This window comes from Pseudorca crassidens, chromosome 10, assembly GCF_039906515.1.
Source record: "Pseudorca crassidens isolate mPseCra1 chromosome 10, mPseCra1.hap1, whole genome shotgun sequence".
NCBI lineage: Eukaryota > Metazoa > Chordata > Mammalia > Artiodactyla > Delphinidae > Pseudorca > Pseudorca crassidens.
Window position 1 is genome coordinate 59,041,840 of NC_090305.1, and position 19,005 is coordinate 59,060,844.

The following is a 19,005-nucleotide window of genomic DNA, read 5'->3' on the forward strand; positions in this document are numbered from 1 at the left end:
AAATAATCATTTCAACTTGTAATCAGTATTAAAACAGACATTCTCCAGTTTTTGTACTGTCATAAAAATCCACTCTGTATTTTATACTTACAGAGCATCCCAATTCAGACTTTGCACATCTCAGATGCTCAGTTGTCTCGTTTGGCTAGTGGCTACCGTATTGGATGGTGCAGGCCTAAAAGAAGAGGCAGAATTGATGCTGCAATAATGGTCCAGGGTACTTGTTACAAGATCAGTGTTAGTTAGTTTTGCACGTCTTCTGTATTCTGTGCCTGGCCCAGTGTCCTTGGGAAACAAGTCATCTGGCTCTTGCCTTGCAGTGGATATCTCAGACACACATCTGTGTATCCCGCAAGAACTCCTGACATCTGTCTCTGTACTTGAGGTTTAGATCAGGGCCTGTGGGTTGGAGAGTGTTCTGAGTGAAATGTCAGGAGCCGCTGGCTGGGGAGGAGGACCTGATTCCTGTCTGTCACATTGGGAAGTGCAGGCCTTGACTGCTCCAAGCTGTCCTCATAGGTGGGCTTCTCTCTGACTCAAAGATACTGTCCATTTCCTCAGGGGAGAAGTGTGTGTGGAATGAGTGAAGTGACCCTCAGGCCCAGTGTAGTGGTAGGTGTCAAGGACACGGACCACAGAGTCATGGGCTGTTGGTGCTCTTCCCCAGGGAAGGGTGTCCTCTGCTACCTGTCCTTGTACCTGCTAAGAATTCCAGACTCTGCCCTGTCTGGCTGGCTGGGCTGCCCTTTGGGAGGAGTGGGCACCCTCCTCAGCTCTTAGAGATGCTTCCAAGGTAGATGAGGTAAGAAACTCACCCAGACTCCCTGGCTCTCCACCTGGGTGAGGACATAAGATCTGGAACCCCATGGCCTCCCACAGCTTGGGTGGGCTGCTGTGGTGCACTGCTCTGCAGGGTCTTTCTGGGCATCTCAATTCCCAAATAGCACCTGGACTTCCCCTGGCGCTTCGCCTAAGGAACCTCCTTTCTAGGGAGCCCAGTGAAGAGTGCCCGTCCTACACCATGGGCCCCTTTGAGAATCTCATGAAAGCTGTGGACCCTTCCCCCGCAGAAAACAAATGCAAATAAGAAAGAGAACCCACGTGAGAGTATGTACATACGTTGTCCACACTCGCTGTTTGTACTGATACCAGCTAATTATGGCCCCCTGGATTGGACTCCGTGAAGGCCTGTCTGCCCTGGCTGCCCTGCCCATTGTACCAGTCCTGGCCGGGGGCTATGCACTGGGCAAGTTCCCACACTGCTGCCTCCACCTACCCTGTTCTAGCCACTGGGCATGACTTCTTTACTTCTGCCTTTTGTGACCCTGCCCAGTGTTCACATGCCACCCCTGATCCACCCCCCACCCCCACCCCTTCCTTCAGGAAGCCCTCCCCTGAGTGCCTGTGTACTGCTACCTGGGAGCTTAGGGTAGTGCAAGTGAGGACCAAGAGACATCAGGTCAGAGTTTAGATCTACTTGCAGATACTGACCTGTTACCAGGGCCTGGGATCTGGGGGCTTAGGTCGGGGGGAGCTGGTCTATGTAATACTTTTGAGAATGACACTGGGTAGACAGCCCTCAGGCAGGATCCTGGCTGGGTAGACCTCATTCTAGAGCAGCGTTTCTAAACCTTGACACTGTTGACAGTTTGGACCCCATGATTCTTTGTTGTGTGTGTGGGGGGGGGGTGGAGGTCATCTTGTGCATTGTAGGATGTTTAGCAGTATCCCTTGGCCTCTACCCGCTAAATGCTAGTAGCACTTCCAATCGCGAAAACCGAAAATGCTCTGAGTGGAGGGGGCACAGATCACCTGATTGAGAACCTGATCTAGAATGTTCTCATGCTTTTAAAGGGACAGAGAGTTGTGGGCGGTGGGGTTAATGGCTAATACCACCCCCCGCCGCACACCGCCCCCCCCATCGGATTCAGGGTGGGAGGTTGGATTCTCAAAACCTAGGAGATTCCTGCTTCAGCCTCAGGGTTTGGTTCGAACTCGTGGTTTGGGAGTCCTGCTGGCCACCGAGGAAAGAATCCTGGCGTCCTTGAGTTTTCTCAGAAGTGGTTCGGGTTTCAGGGAGGCGGCGATTGTGGGTGGCCGGGCAGCCTGCCTGCCGCCCCCGCCCACCACCCTGACCGCGCCGCCAGGTTTGCAGCGCGCGCCTCGCCCGAGGGGCCGGGGCCTCTGCGCCGCGCGGCGCCCCTGTGCGCGCACCTGGCAGCCGACGTGGGCCTAGCGGAGCGCCGGGCATGCCCTCCCCGGCGAGCCCAGCAAGCGGGCTGGCTGCCGGGCGCCCTGGGGAGGCGGCGCCGCCCTGGGCCTGGAGCTCCGAGCCCGTGGACCCTGGGGCGGGGGCGCCGCCTCTCCCCAAAGGTACGGGTGCGCGGCTCCACCCTGGCCGCGGGGAGGTGCGGTAGACTGCACGGCGGGAGACGGGACTGCATCCGCACCGCGCGGGCCCAGACCCCGGGGTTGATCTCTACCGGCGCCTGTTGGTTGTGCTTGGCAGGCTGGCAGCCCGTGTTTGTCCTCCGCTCCTCCCCCCACCTACTCGTGGCTCGGCTGGGGAGCTTTATGGGGTCTCCTCTCTGTTCTTGAACTCGGCAAAACACAGCTTGCTGAACTGGCAACGGATTACAGACGCTTCTTAGAGTAGGAGGAAGCACTCCCAAAGCTTCAGTTTCCAAGTTCTCCATGTCGCTGGTGTGTGAAGTGCTTATTTTAAAGGTTTTTTGTTTGTTTGTTTGTTTGCTGGGGTTGAGACTCTGCTTCCATCTCTTGGAGTCTTTCCAAAGTGGACTTTGTTGCCATCTCAGGATTCTTTATTTTTTTCCCCTTCCCTTCCATTCTGTCACCTGTTCTTTGTTCCGGAATAGACACCCACCCCCTTGTTTGGGGCTTCCTTTTTGGCCTTTCTCCACCAGACTCAGAGGCCTGCCATCCCAGCCCCAGAGGTGCCTGGTCCTTGAGGTCCTGGTGGTGCTGCTCCTGGAGGCCTAGGTTGTTGGGTGGGGGCGGGGATGGGGGAGAATAGAGTCCGCTGCCCTCTTCTGAGTCTGTTTTTAAAGTTTCTCAGTGCTGTTTTTGTCTGAGACAATGGTAGGTACTGGAAACCAACTGGTAATGCAGGCCGAGGTTGTTTGGGGGTCAGCTGTGCCTCCCCTGGCCCAGGATCAGTCATGGCTTCCCGCATTTGGACAGCCCCATGCCTTGCCCTGGTTATCCCAGTCTGGCTGTACACATACATGCGCCTTTTTCAAACTCTCTCAGGGACTGGCAGCCCTAGCTGGGTGTTTTCATTCATGGGCACGTGATTGCTGGGACTGGGGGTTGGAAAGGAAGCCTGCCCCAGTGGGCGCATGTGAGTCCTCCTCCCAGGGGCCTTCTAGGGGCTGGGCCTGCCACTCAGTGGGACTTCTCCTCTGCCTGGTTTCTGGGCTGGAGCTGAGGCGTTCTGTGAGGTGAGCGCATGTTCTTGTTTGCAAACGTTTCTCTACCGACTATTTCAGTTCCACTCTGACAACCAAGGAGGCTAAAATTAGTTCCGGGGAAGGAAAAGGAAGGCTGCTTGGAAACCCAAGCCCTTGGCTGGAGGATGGAGGAGGCTGCTTCCTGGGGCTTGGGCCCAGCATTTCGGAAGATGTGACCAGACAGCTGTTGTCTGTCCATCTGAGGAGAGGGAGGGGCCCCTGCTTACCTCCTAGACCTGAACCAGTGAAAACAGGAGGCTGACTTGGAAGCTGACGCTCTTGAGTGTTGATGCCAGGATGTTTTTTCCTTCTGGCTTGCAGTGGTGCCCAGTGTTTTTAGGTATGAGGACAATGCCTCTTAATGTCCAGTGTCATTGACAGTCCTCCTTCCCCCTTCCCCCTCATTGATTCAGAAAGCATGCATGAGTTCTCAGAGCCTTGGGCTGGCAATCATGGGTTAAGAAACCCTTACTTTATATCCTGTTTGGGAATTTCCTTTTTACCCAAGTTTTACATTCCCTTCAGGTGCTCACAAGCCAGGCAGACCAGGGCCTTCCTTGGAACTGCTGGCTTGGGTGGGAGTGTGGGTGGGAATTGGAGGAGAGCCCTGTGGTCCAGGCCTCATAAGTAGAGCCCTTTGTGCCCTGAGGGCAGAGGAGATCAGGGTTCATCTGCAGCTGGGGCTTAGAAAATAGAGGGGCAGAGAAGTTAGGTGAATTCTGGTTTCCCTTCCCACCTGGCTGGCCCCTCCTGTGAACCCACTACCTGAGAGTGGGTCCTGCAGGACTACGTGGGGGAGGAGAGCCAGGGCAATGCGGTCCTGTCTCCCCTACCCTGAAAAACCCCTCCCAAGTCTGCCCTCATCCAGGGGTCTCCTGGTTAGCCACCCTGACATATAGTTGAGTGGTGGTCACATTGGCCATAACTTCTTTTCCCATTTAAAATTTTATTAATTTTTAGTTTTACAAGTAATACATACGGATTCAGTTGCAGAAATTTAGATATTACAGATAAAACCGGGGTGTCTTTTACCAGCCTGGTCCGCCATCTGAGTCCTCCTCCAGAAGTGAGCCTTCTCAGGTTGGTAGATATCTTCTAGACGTTTGACATATGTATCTATAGAAGTACTTAGAGAAATAAAGCTTTTTTTTTTTAACCTAAAATGGTATTACTCTTTTTCAAATACTTAGCTGAAATATAAAATATGTATAGGGTAGCGTAATTATCATAAGTGACATCTTGAGGAATTTTCACAAACTGAATATGCTGATATAATCAGCATTCAGATCGAGAATCAGAAATTTACTGCCCTCTCCCCAAGCAAGCCCTCTCTTGCTCCATTCCAGTCTCTACCCCTAAACCCCTAAGGGTAACCACTATCCCGACTTCTAACAACATATGTTATTTTGGCCTGTCATTGTGCTTTAAATGAATGGAACGTTACAGGATGAACTGCTTTATGTCCATCTTTTGCTCACCATGTTTTGTGACTTGCGTCCGTGTTCTCACATGTCATGGCCTTTTTCTTTTAGCTGTGCCGTGCGGCATGTGGGATCTTAGTTCCCCCAACCAGAGGTTGAACCCATGAACCCTGCATTGGAAGTGCAGAGTCTTAACCACTGGACTGCCAGGGAAGTCCCTGTCATGGCTTTTTAAACTCAGAGATCTGTTCTGGCAATCTTGTTAATGTATATGGATCTACCTCAGTCTTTTTATTTATTTATTTACTTTTATTTATTTATTTTTGGCCCGCTGGGTCTTCATTGCTGCTCTTGGACTTCCTCTAGTTGCGGTGAGCGGGGGCTACTCTTCGTTGCGGTGCACTGGCTTCTCATTGCCGTGGCTTCTCTTGTTGCGGAGCATGGGCTCTAGGCACGTGGGCTAAAGTAGTTGTGGCATGTGGGCTTCAGTAGCTGTGGCTCACGGGCTCTAGAGTGCAGGCTCAGTAGTTGTGGCGCATGGGCTTAGTTGCTTCGCAGCATGTGGGATCTTCCCGGACCAGGGCTCGAACCCATGTCCCCTGCATTGGTAGGCGGATTCTTAACCACTGTGCCGCCAGGGAAGCCCCAGGACATGTGTATTTTAAATTTTGATAGATATCGAGAAACGATTATACATGGTTATACTGTGTCTTGGTGGTGGTGGTGATGGTGGTGGTGTGTGTGTCCTGTGTAATGTTAGATTATAGAGGTTGGAAATAGCCCACCTGATGAAGGGTGCCCGGACAGGGAGGGTGCTCACTTCCACTGAGCTGGTATCTCAGGAGCGCCAGAGAGGCTGCTTCCCATGTCTGAGGCTCCTGGTTACCGTGCCGACAAAGGGGAGGTGGCAGTGGACTAGCCAGGATATGGTCTGGGTTTGGGGTGGTTGTGCATGTGTGTGTCTGTGTGTGCTCACTAGCTAGGCTCCATGCTGCCTCCACCTCTCAGAGAGACTGAGGCTCTTGCCGAAGGTGGTGGGGAGCAGGGCTATACTGGTGCACCCTGTGTGTTTGACAGGCTCTGGGCATGGAGGGATCCTGAAGTCACGTGTGATGATAATGGTGGTAGGAGGTATGGGAGAAACTTGTAAAAGGATTATTTTAGAGTCTGGTGAGAGGCTTTTCACACCAGAACGGGTTCTGGTGAGCTTCAATTCCTGGCTGAGTGTGTGCCGCGTTTCCTCGCACGATCTTCTGCCTTAACTGGCTGAAGAATTAAAGAAGACAATTTGAGACGACTTGTTCTCCAAAGCCCCTGCTTTCCTAGTCCCTTCTTCAGCATGCTCTCTACTCTTTCACTACCATTTTACTGGGATTCCTTGTGTGAGCTCCCATGTCAGGCCCTGCTCGTGGAGTTAGGTGGAAGTGGGTTAAGGGTACTGTTTCCAGTGTAAATGATGTCCCAGTCAGCTTTCCCACATGGTACAGGTGATGTGCACTGTCTGTGTATTAATCGGCTCAGGCTTCTATACCATGGAATACCACGGACTGGGTGGCTTAAACAACAGAAATTAGTTTTCACAGTTCTGGAGGCTTGAAGTCCAAGACCAAGTTGCTGTCAGGATTGGTTCTTGGTGAGTCCTTTCTCCTTGGCTTGCGGATAGCTGCCTTCTTGCTGTGTCCTCACACAGCCTTCTCTCTGGGTGTCTACACTCCTGGTGTCTCTTCTTCTTCTCTATAAGGACATCGGTCTTGTTGGGTTAGGGCCCCACGCATATGGCCTTAATTGACCTTAATTGCCTCTTTAGAGACCTTATTTCCTAGGACAGTCACATCGGTGGTTATGAATTTTGGAGGGGGACACAATTCAGTTCCTAAGGGTCTGAAATAATAAAGTTGGTAGAAAGTGAATTTTCCTCTTGAATTACACTTTGGAATGGAAGTTACTTTTTTCAGGACTCTGCTTTGGGGTCAGTGTTCTTCTCAATTGACACTTTCTATGGGTAGTCTTATCTCTACACTGGTATCTCAGTTGTTGTGTTTGTGTAGAGGTATCCCCTTTGGGTACTATATATGGTCCTGAAAATATATCTAAAACCTGGGTTAAAAGTAGATACGGAAATTTCCTCTTTTGATGATCAGGACCAACCCTCTTTCTGAAAGCACCTGAAAAGATGGACAAACTGAGAAAACATCTCTGGTTGAAAGCATTGTACAGCTATCTCTCAATGCTGAGACCTACTAGGCCAGGATATGTGTGAGAAAAGAGGGCTTGGGTGGTGACTTTTACATTTGACTCTGTCTTCAGTTGCATACGGGCACCTGAAAAGCTGAGCCTTGCGTTTGATAGCCTTGGGCTAGGAAGACAGGAATTGGAGTTCTAAAGAGAGCCCCTCTATAGTGAGCCCCTCTTTTTGGGTTGGGACCCCAAAGATGTAGAGGTGAGGGGGAGGCAAAAGAAGACAAACTCTAAAGTGGACTGAAGATGTGAGATGGTAGAAATCATGTTGCTTCTCAGCTTTCTCCACAGCCAGATTAGGAGTCTGTGTGATCAGTGGCCACTTGTTATATTTGCTTTCCAACTTCAGAACTTCATTTCTGTGGTGCTTTCCCGTTCTTTTTGTCCTTAAAAACCTTTTCTTTGCTGCGGTTTTAGTGGGGCTACAGGAGAGAGCAAAAATAGCATTTGTGTATAATCCTTGCCCTTTACCTGGAAGCTCTCTCACCACTGTCCTTCAGGAATGATGGGCCCTGGAGAAAGGCAAGTGTTTCAGAGAATGGCCCTGGACCCACACCTTGTTCCGTGGATGGTGCCAAGGAATTGTTTACAAAGTTCGAGGTTGGAAGTGACTTGAGGTGACCTAGCTTGATTCCTTGTTCCTAGGCTGATAGAGCTCCTTTCGTCACCCTTGGAGATGGCTCTTGAACTTCCATTTCTGGCAATAATAGTGAACAAAACAGCTGAAAAACCTCTTCATACAAGACACATAGAAATGCTGGATAAAGTATAACAAATATCCTTTTTACTTTTTTTTTTTTTTTTTGCGGTATGCGGACCTCTCACTGTTGTGGCCTCTCCCGTTGCGGAGCACAGGCTCCGGACGTGCAGGCTCAGCGGCCATGGTTCACAGGCCCAGCTGCTCCGCGGTGTGTGGGATCTTCCCGGACCGGGGCACGAACCCGTGTCCCCTGCATCGGCAGGCGGACTCTCAACCACTGCGCCACCAGGGAAGCCCCAAATATCCTTTTTAAATGTATATGCATGATTGCATGTATAACAAAGTAAGGGACAAGCGAGAGTGGGCTGGAAGCTAGAGCTGTACTGCTTCACTGGTTAAAGCTGCTTTTTCCTGGGGGACTTTGCCTCTCTCCATAATTTAGAGATGTGGGTTTAGTAGCAGTGTGTGAGGCACAGGAGATAAGATGTGGAATTGAGACTGAGGCTCTCACATGATAAGACTTCCACAGCATTATTCATTCAGTGAAAGTATGGACTAGAGGGAACATTCTTTTGCTGATAAAGGGAATAGATAATAAAATTGTTGGTTGGTGGGGGGTGGGTAGTTTCACTTGAGAATTTGTAACCATAGATCTGTGCTTCCATGAGCTTGGAGTTGGAGTATATACCATCTGTGTTTCCTGGGAGTTAAGTAATTAAAGTGATTCCAGATTGGTAATGTCCTAGAGAATTTGGCAGAATTTGGCAGAAGCAAAAATATAAATTATCTCTGGAAGTTTGCCCCCTCAAACTTGGCTTCACTTTTTATTCCCACAGAAAAGGCCCCCACTGAACACAAGCGTATCCAAAAACAGAATCCAAAATTCCAAAACACACAGGGAAACAAGATACCATGAGTGAAATCATCAAAAGTAACAAGTGGCAGAAATAGATGTTCAGGAAGTTAAATTATGGAATTAGAAGTGAGGGATTTGGAAGTATGACAAAGAACAGAAGTATCAAAATTGACCAAGAAGGTTTTTTAAAAAATAAAACTTCTAGGGACTTTCCTGGTGGCGCAGTGGATAGGAATCTGCCAGCCAGTGCAGGGGACCTGGGTTCGATCCCTATCCGGGAAGATCCCACATTTTACAGAGCAACTAAGCCTGTGAGCCACAACTACTGAGCCTGCGTGCCACAACTACTGAAGCCTGTGTGACCTAGAGCCTGTGCTCTGCAGCAAGAGAAGCCACCACAGTGAGAAGCCTGCACACTGCAAAGAAGAGTAGCCCCCACTCGCCACATGCACAGCAATGGAGACCCAATGCAGCCAGAAAAAAAAATATAGAACTTCTAGAAATAAGAAAATAGATTAATTGAATTTATAAATTAAATAGAAGAACTAAACAGCAGATTAGACCCAGCTAAAGAGAAAATTAATGAATTGGAAGTTAGACCTGTGGAATTATCTGTAATGGTGCTTAGACACAGAATTGAAAATTGTGAAAGCAGAGTTAAGAGACTGGGAATGGTCTGATACTTGTAATAGGAATTTCAGAATCATAGAATAGGGAGATGGCAATATTCAAATTGATAAAAGCCAAGAATTTTTCAGGCTTGATGAAAGACATGAATCATCAGATTAAAAGCATATTCTTCCAAGCAGTACAAAGAAATTTAAACATGGACTTAGACACATAGCTCATAGTGAAACTGCAAGAAGCAGATCTAAGAAAGCAGCCAGAGGGAAAAGATAGAGTATGTACAAAGTTAAACTAATAGTAGACGTTTCAGCAATAATGATGGAAGCCAGAAGACAGTGGAATAATATTTTCAAAATGCTGAGAGAAAATAACTCAACCTAAAAGTTTATGTTCTTCTAAACTGTCAGTGAGGAAAAAGAACAAACTAACATTTTCGGAAAGATGAACAAAGGCTTCTGTACCAAAAGATCTTTACTGAAGGAAGATGTTCGTCAGGAAGGACAGTGGTCCTAGAAGGAAGAGTGGAGCTCTTCCTTCTAGGAAGGGTGAGCAGGCAAGCTGGAGAATGTATGGACTAATAAGAAAATGCTGGGCTTCCCTGGTGGCACAGTGGTTAAGAATCCGCCTGCCAATGCAGGGGACACGGGTTCGAGCCCTGGTCTGGGAAGATCCTACATGCCACGGAGCAACTAAGCCCGTGCACCACAACTACTGAGCCTGCGCTCTAGAGCCCGCGAGCCACAACTACTGAGCCTGTGTGCCACAACTACTGAAGCCCGCACGCCTAGAGCCCGTGCTCTGCAACAAGAGAAGCCACCGCAATGAGAAGCCCGTGCATTGCAACGAAGAGTAGCCCCCGCTCACTGCAACCAGAGAAAAGCCTGCTCGCAGCAACAGAGACTCAATGCAGCCAAAAATAAAATTAAATTAAATTAAAAAAAAAAGAAAATGCTGACTTTATAAAACACAGATAATATCTGCTTTGGGAGGCGGATAAGAAGAACAACTGATTAAATGTGGAACACAGATATTATGTTAAACTAATTTAATGTAAGTTGGAAGGAGGTAATTGGAGTTAGAACAATTAAGTTCTAATGAGGGATGGAAGAGATGTTGATTAACTTCAGGCTTTTAGCATAAATGTACATATTAAAACTTAAAGGCTAGCTTATAATAGGATAGAAATAGGGTACATTACTTCCAGACCAGAAGTGGCTGAAATAATGGAATTTAAAAAGATAATCCAAGGTGGTAGCAGTAGAGAAAAAACAAATTTAAACATAGTGGTAATCATAAATGTAACAGGAGTCAATTCTAGGATCAAAGACAGTGTTAGATTGAGTTGGGATAAAAAAAGATACAGAAAGATTTAAAATAAAAGTTGGAAAAAGATAAACTGGGAAAATACTACAAGAAATGTCATATAGCTATGCTAGTGTCACATAAAGTAGACTTTCTGGCAAAGAGCAAACAAATAAATGAAGGGGGTTACTATGTAGGAAGAAAAGTTTTATTGGAATCTGTAAAAACTTTCTGTAACCCAAAGGAAAAGCAGCCCAGCAGAAAAATGGGAATGGGTGCGAACAGGCAGTTCTCAGAAGGGGCTGATGAACACAAACATGATCACTCTCACAAGCAGTCAGGAAATGTGGATCAAAACCATGATGTATGATCTCACCCTGACCGGGTGAGCACACATCGGGCTGACGGTGTGGCTCAGGGGGGCTGGAGTCGGTTGGGCACATAAATTGGTACATCCACTTGGGAGAACAGTGTGACTGTATCCAGTGAGTTGGAGATGCTCATCCTTATGTCCCATATCTCTAACGTGTGGCTGTATTTCCTAGAGAAATGCACGCTCGTGGGCACCAGAAAACATGCAAAAGAGGATTCAGGAGGGTTCACAGAGGCAGTGCTTAAGTCAGTAAATGTTGTAAATGACCTAAAGGTCCAACAGGAGGATGGACACTTAGTTTGTGGTCAGGCCATACAGGGGACTGTTCTGTAGCACTGAGAATAAAGGCGTCACAGAGCATGTAAAGGGCATGTACTCTAGAGCCAGGCTGCCTGGTTTCAAAACCTGGTTTTGACACTTAATAAATAACTTGGGTAGAGTTATCCTCTTGTGTGAAAGAAGTTCAAAGAAACGGAGGCATGTTTAGGATTCTTTTCTGCCTCTTGTATGTATGTGCCATTCCACCCTTGCGTGTCCACACACACGTGTGTGTGTGTGTCTGTCTGTCTGTCTCGTGCTCTAGCCCTCCCCTTCGCCCACCCCCCCACCTCCATTTAGGTTCCCTTGATTCCCCCCGCCCGCCCCCGCCACGGGCCATCCTCACTCTGGTCGTGGGAAGATGGTGAAGATGCTCCTGTGTGGATTGGGGGAGGTGGAGGCATAAACTTGGATACAGACACTGTGGCAGGGAGCCCTCACCTTCAGGACCCTTGGCTCCTCTGGAGGAACCTGCGGGGACAGCAGGTGTTCAGCTGACGGCTGGGCCCCCTGAGGGGGCAGGGCTGGGGAGCCTGAAGCAGGGCCTCCCGGGAAGAAAGCCTGGCCGCTGTGTGTGTGGGGCTGCCCCTCTCTGGGCAGACCTGGGTGCTGGACCATGAGGGAGAAGGCTAGGCTCGCCTTGCGCGGCCCCCTCTCGGGCGTGGTGGCTCCTGGGGGGGTGCGCTGGTGCAAGGGGCCTGAGGTGGACGTGGTGGCGGCTGGCACCGCATTCTCACCACTCTACAGTGTAGGTGGGCTGTGCCCACAGGGAGGCGGGGGCTGCCGAGGGGCCTCCAGGAGCCAGGGGCAGGGTGCAGTGGCCCACTGGCTACTGGGGTCCGCGCTACCTCTGGGAGTTGTTGGCTGAGCTAGATGCACCCCAAGGCCAGAGCTCGGGGGACCCCAGGGGAGGCGTGTCCCCTCTAGCTCCAAACCCTCCCACCAAGGCTCTGCCTCACCTCTTCATCCCTCTTCCTCTCCCTACTGGATTTTCCCCTTGTCTCCCCAGTGCAAGTCGGGTACATCCAAAGTCAGCTGGCCTGGGAAATGGACCTCAAGTGTCAAAGCCCATCATTTAGGTTCATCCCGCTCCTGGAATGTGGGTTCTGAGTAGAATCTGCATATATTCTTTCTTTTGGTGGTGGTGCGTGTCCAGGAGCGGGGTTTCTCTGTTCTCCCTGGACTGGGGGCTAAGGGAGCACTGGGGGCATCTTTCTCCCGAGGTGTAGGCCCCTTGGAACATAAGGGCTGCCTGCTGGGGACACTGACGCTGGTATACCTGCTTCCTTTGGAGGCTGCCGGTTGGCTTGGCTGGTGCTCAGGGGTAGAGTGAGCCCCTTGCCCAGGCGTCTGGGGGGAGGTTCCCCACAGGGCTCTGAGGCAGCACGTGAGAGGGATGGGCGAGTGGGCTGGGATGGGGGAGCCTCCTCTGCAGGGGGCCCCGGCTCTGTGAGTGTGGGCAGGAACCCTGTGTCTGTTAAAAGGCGGAGGCAGCCTTGTGGTTGGAGTGTTGCCAGAGGCTATAAATAGCTGAGTGTGTGCAGAAGCGGAGTGCCAGGGAGGAGGGGGAATCCCTCTCCAGCTGGCAGCAGAGTCTGGGTGTGGTGAGGGGGGGCATGGAGTCTCCCAGTCTCCCCTGGTCCCCCTGGGGCTCTGAATGCAAAGCTCTTTCAGGTTGGGTATGCACACTCCCAGCCTGACAGGGCAGGGAGCTTGCGCTGTGATGAAGTGGCATAGGCAGCAGGGCGCGTCAGGCTCTAACGTAACAGCCAGTGTGCCAGGCACTGTGCTAACCAGCGTTAAAATGCATTAACTCATCTCGCTCTTGGAACAGCCAAGGAAGTAGGTTCTGTTATCATCCCCTTTTCATGAGTGGGGAAACGGAGGCACGGGGTGGCTGGATCACTTGCCAGTAAGCATCAGAACCAGGACTTGAATGGGGTCATGGGCACCTTTTGTTTCCAGTTGGTCTGTAGGAGGATCTTGTCAGGTGGGGGTCCAGTGTCATCCTGAACCCTTGGGTCCTACCTGGAGCCTTGAGATTTGGACTTCCCAGCCCTGACCACCTGGGTCCTGGCCACACGGTAGTGGCCAGAGGGGTCTCTGCCTGATCAGCAGCTTGGAGAGAGGAGCTGGGCCAGCCTTGGGCCATTCCTGATGTCTGCTGGCCTCTCTTGTTCGGGCTCCTTGCCTTATACAGGGGGTGGGGGCTTGTTGTCTGAGTGGAGATGGAAGCTCCCCTGAGGACCCTAGGGCTTGGGCTGCAGGCTGAGGCCACCCCTCCTGTTTTCCCCTCCATTCAGAATCCTGCTGTAGCCAGGAGATAACTCTGTCCTTCTGTCCTTCTGTCTGGTCCTTCCTTCCTTCATACATCCATCCATCTATCCGGTCTGTGTCTGGAACTGGTTCTAGTACTCAAGACAGTCAAGGCTTCTGCAGTTAAAGCATCAGCTTTGCAGTCCTGTGGGGGAAGCCTGACATTTAAAAAGCAGTTGTCAAGCACATTTGTAATGATTTGTCTCTTTCTTTCCTTTTTTAAAAATTATTTCTTCTTTAAATTTTTGTCTGTGTTGGGTCTTCGTTGCTGCGTGTGGGCTCTCTCTAGCTGCGGCGAGCAGGGGCCACTCTTCGTTGTGCTGTGCGGGCTTCTCATCACGGTGGTCTCTCCCGTTGGGGAGCATGGTCTCCAGGTGCACAGGCTTCAGCAGTTGTGGCTCGCGGGCTCTAGAGCGCAGGCTCAGTTGTTGTGGCGCACAGGCTTAGTTGCTCAGCAGCATGTGGGATCTTCCCCGACCAGGGATCAAACCCGTGTCCCCTGCATTGGCAGGCGGATTCCCAACCACTGCGCCGCCAGCGAAGTCTCTGTTTTGTTTCTTACATGAGTGTTCATTATGTTATTTTCTCTGGGAAGTTATCTTTGGTTACATTATTTTTACACTTCTTGAATGTCTGAAATAATCCTTTAAACAACAACAGGCAATTAGTCAAGGGTGATAAATTAGGTGATGGAGGAAGCACAAAGGCCTGTGGAAGTAGAGAGAGAAGAGCCAAAATATAAAGGAGAAAGTTGTGAGCGTCTTGCAGCCAGAGGTGATAACTTGTGCTAAGCCCAGAAGCCCAGCTTGGGGGTCTGCCCCACAGGTCAGGTCTCCTGGGACCCCTACTAGAATTGCTGCTGTGGATGCAGTGGGCCCCCTGAGCCCTCCGGACTGGGGGCTTTGCAGAGCACAGCCGCCGAATGCTGCTGCAGGTGGGCAGGAGCCTGTGGGCATTGTCGGCGTCAGCCTCGGCCCTGCGGCTGGTGCTCACTTAGCCTTTGGTCTCCGAGGTCCACCCCATCCCCTCAGCCCTGTTTCTCACTAGTGGAGCTGCTCTGAGACAAGGCAGAGACAGCGGCAGGAACCTGCCCTTCTAGTTTCTCAGACGTGGTCCCAGAGGTCTGCATCAGAACCACCCGAGACAGAGGGGGTTGGTTAAAAACATAGATCCAAGGACTTCCCTAGTGGCGCAGTGGTTAAGACTCCGCGCTCCCAATGCAGGGGGCCCGGGTTCGATCCTTGGTCAGGGAACTACATCCCACATGCATGCCGCAACTTAGAGTTTTCATGCCACAGCTGAGGAGGCTGCCTGCCGCAACTAAGACCCGGCACAACCAAATAAATAAATTAAATGAATAAAAAAAAAAAAACGTAGATCCTGCCCCCACTCCAAATGGATGGGTCTGGGCAGGGCCCAGGAATATGCATTCTTTAAAAAATTATTTGGTTGGGCAGGGTCTTAGTTGTGGCAGGCAGGCTCCTTAGTTGCAGCACGTGGGCTCCTTAGTTGTGGCATGTGAACTCTTGGTTGCGGCATGCATGTGGGATCTTGTTCCCTGACCAGGGATCGAACCAGGGCCCCCTGCACTGGGAGTGCGGAGTCTTAGCCACTGAGCCACGAGGGACATCCCAGGGATATGTATTTTTAGCACCACCCTCCCGCCCCACCCGGATGACACAGTGATTCTGACCATGCCCTGGGGTTTTGAGGCCCCCTCCATTCATTGCTGTTGCTGCAGGGAAGCAGCCCCCCTCCCACCCAGGAGCCCCCCACTGTGCATCTGGCTGTCAGTCTGGCCCCCTGCCTCCCTCGTGGGCCTGGGGCTACTCGGCAGCAGCTCTCTCCCCCGCCACAGGTTCCGGTCGCGGGGAGGCCGAGACGCGGGAGTGCATCTACTACAACGCCAACTGGGAGCTAGAGCGCACCAACCAGAGCGGCCTGGAGCGCTGTGAGGGCGAGCAGGACAAGCGGCTGCACTGCTACGCCTCCTGGCGCAACAGCTCAGGCACCATCGAGCTCGTCAAGAAGGGCTGCTGGCTGGACGATTTCAACTGCTACGACAGGTGCCAGTGCCCCTGGGGCTGGGTGTCTGGAGCTGAGGCGGGGACACACGGGCTCTCGTGGCAGCCTGGGCGAGCAGGGGTGGTGCTGGGTCCCTGCCCCTGTTGCGAGGTCCCCAGGAGGGCTCTGGGTGCATGCCCACCCTCTGTTGTCCCTCCTGACCCTGGGTCCCGCTTTAGGAGAAGTGGGCTCACACTACCCCTGCCCCCCACCTGGTTCCCTGTGGGGTTCTTTGTGGGGAGGGGTTTGGCTGGGCCACCCCGGGGAGGCTGTCCCTCACCTGAGGAGCGGATGGGAAACTGTTCCTCCAGGCAGGAGTGCGTGGCCACCGAGGAGAACCCCCAGGTGTACTTCTGCTGCTGCGAAGGCAACTTCTGCAACGAGCGCTTCACCCACCTGCCCGAGGCGGGCGGCCCAGAAGGTGAGGGGGGGGAGCGATGTGGGCCGGCCTTGGCCCCCCACCGAACGCTCAGCTCCTCTGTGGGGTGGGGAGTAGCCACAGGGCTCTTTGGTCTGGCCCTGGAGGTGTGCAGGTAGGCGGGCTGTGTGACGCCGGGCTCCGTGTATCCCCCAGTCACGTACGAGCCACCCCCGACAGCCCCTACCCTGCTCACTGTGCTGGCCTACTCGCTGCTGCCCATCGGGGGCCTCTCCCTCATTGTCCTGCTGGCCTTCTGGATGTACCGGCATCGCAAGCCCCCCTATGGCCACGTGGACATCCATGAGGTGAGATGGGGTGGGCTTGGGGCCGGGCAGGGTAGAGGTGGGGAGGCCAAGCAAGATCCTATTAAGCCCTCGATCCCCCCAGGATCCTGGACCTCCACCCCCATCCCCTCTGGTGGGCCTGAAGCCACTGCAGCTGCTGGAGATCAAGGCTCGGGGGCGCTTTGGCTGTGTTTGGAAGGCACAGCTCATGAATGACTTCGTGGCTGTCAAGATCTTCCCACTCCAGGTGCGTGTGTGCCTGCGGGGCCCAAGCTCTCTGCCCCAGGGCAGTCCAGGTCGTGTACAGCTGGGATGAGAGAGGTGTGGGCCCCATTGGGGATGGTGACGTTCACCTTGGGCCTAGGGTAGGGCTTTGCAAAACTTTGATTTGCAAAACCTCAATCCAGTCTGGTTTTCAGGGTTTTGTTTTGCCATCAGGTTCTGCTTAGGGGCCCTAGACACCAGGCTACCCCGAGCAGTTGCCTGGGACACTTGGCAAAGCCAGGCCTGCTCTGCTTCTCACTGATTGGGTGGTCCTGGGCTCCTCACTTCTGTCTCTGGACCTCAGTGGCCCCCTTTGTAAATCAGGTGCTGGCCTTGGTGATCTCAGGGGTCACTGTTGGTCTGGGGTCCTGGGCCTGGCTCAGTCCTGCTCCACCTCCCTTACAGAGGCTGAGGTTGGGGTTAGTGGGCAGCTGCAGGGTGGCATGGCTGTGGTGAGGTTCAGCCGCATCCCTGCCTCAGGACAAGCAGTCATGGCAGAGTGAACGGGAGATCTTCAGCACACCTGGCATGAAGCATGAGAATCTGCTGCAGTTCATTGCCGCCGAGAAGCGAGGCTCAAACCTGGAGGTGGAGCTGTGGCTCATCACGGCCTTCCATGACAAGGTGAGCACACCCTGTGGACCCTGCTCCCATGGGAGGTGACCGTGGGCCCCACTGGCCTTCCCCTGACGTCGCCCGTCATGGGTGTGGACACGAGGGTCTGCAATAAGAACCCCTCGCCCTGGGATCAGTTCTTACGAATGGGAGTAGTGACTTCATGATTATCACTCTCTGACGACTCCCCCTTCCCAGCCCCTCCTGGCCTCATGAATTCCAGCATCCGGGGGTCGGGGGTGGGAAGCCCAGCCGATGGCCCATGGAGATGGCCCTCCAGGGGCTGGGCTGGATCCTGTCCTCCTGTGCCCAGAGTCTGTGCTGTCCCCTCTAGGGCTCCCTCACGGATTACCTCAAGGGGAACATCATCACATGGAACGAACTGTGTCACGTGGCAGAGACAATGTCAAGAGGCCTCTCATACCTACACGAGGATGTGCCCTGGTGCCGTGGCGAGGGCCACAAACCGTCTATTGCCCACAGGTACCTGGGTTAGCAGTTGCCCTCTCTGCGCTTGACCTGGAGCTGCAGAGAGGGTTGGAGGGTGAGAGCAGGGCCTGGGGGTCTCAGTTTCATAAACGTGGTTAGCTGCTCTGTGGTGTGTCAGAGGCAACCGCACAAAACCCTTTGCCCACCTGACTCTTCCCCTGCCTTCTGCCTGCGTCCCCTGCAGGCTGTGGCCTCGCAAGTCAGTTCTCTGGTGCCCTCCAGTGGCCGCAGGAGGAAGTGCCGACTGCTGACTAACTTTGGAGAGTTGATTTAGCAGGTCTCAAACTTTTTGGTTAGGATCCCTTTACACTCCTGTGGGTTATGGCTGTTGATATTTGCTGTATTAGAGCACACATATTCCATTAACTGTCAGAATGATGACATGTGTGTGTAGCCTCTGGAAAACTCTATACTCTTGGGAGAATGAGCTTAAAAAAAGGCAAATAACAGATTATTATGAAAAGAATGCTGACCTTGCATATCCCCTGAAACAGTCTCAGGGATTCACTGGGGTCCTTGGATGGTGCTTTGAGAGCCACTGTGCCACCTCCTCACCACAGTGGCAGGCACTGCTCTAAGCACTTAGAAACACCAAGTCATTTCAGCCTCATTGCTGCCCTGTGAGATAGGTACTGTTTTTCTCTGCCTGTCTTACAGGTGAAGGAACAGTGGCGCAGAGAAGTAGACCTAGTGTAGTGTGGTTCTGTGGCCGTGAGGTAGGGAGTGAGCCTCGAATTCCAGGGTTCAAAGCTGAAGGGCCCCGATGGTAATAACATTAATGACATAGGAGGTTGACTGTATGAAATTGCCATTGTTGTAGGTCAAAAACGGTTGAATGTCGACTCTTCCATATGGTTCCACCTAACGGTAGTGCATAGTAAGTGTGCCAGGGGTGTCCCTAAACATTCGTCCATCGGTTTAGCCCTCACGGCAAGGCTGAGACAGGCGCGGGAAGATTGAGGACCTGCTAGGGAGGGGCCAGGCTGAACGCAACCTCAGCCCCCGCTCCGCTGCTCCCGTAGCGGCTCGAGCCTCGGGGGCCTGCTCGGAACCCAGGCCAGTTCACTGAAACTTCTCTTTTCACTCACATCCCAAATAGTGTAAATTCTTCCCAGGAAACTCACATCCCTGGCTGCTATGCCCCCTCCTCAAGCCCTCTGAGAATGTGAGGGCTGGCCTTCGATGCTGGGCACCGGGCTGGGGTCAGCGTTGCCGCTCTGGTGGGAGTGCAGTTTTGGACTCTCACA

The 19,005-nt window shown here is 52.3% G+C and overlaps 1 protein-coding gene across 3 annotated transcripts in view; it reads left to right on the plus strand.

Annotated features, from left to right (window-relative positions):
* Nucleotides 1-19,005, plus strand: part of ACVR2B (activin A receptor type 2B) — a 34,844-nt gene that overhangs the window by 2,637 nt on the left and 13,202 nt on the right. Inside the window, exons 1-7 of one of the 3 annotated variants that reach the window (XM_067753843.1) lie at nt 2,197-2,373; nt 15,480-15,687; nt 15,997-16,106; nt 16,260-16,411; nt 16,494-16,637; nt 17,135-17,278; nt 17,604-17,752. In XM_067753843.1, the coding sequence (XP_067609944.1) occupies nt 2,250-2,373; nt 15,480-15,687; nt 15,997-16,106; nt 16,260-16,411; nt 16,494-16,637; nt 17,135-17,278; nt 17,604-17,752 (1,031 nt within the window). In that variant the 5' untranslated portion in view covers nt 2,197-2,249. Of the gene's footprint in view, nt 1-2,196; nt 2,374-15,479; nt 15,688-15,996; nt 16,107-16,259; nt 16,412-16,493; nt 16,638-17,134; nt 17,279-17,603; nt 17,753-19,005 lie in introns of those variants that run through there. The other 2 variants (XM_067753844.1, XM_067753845.1) reach the window with 2 other exon arrangements.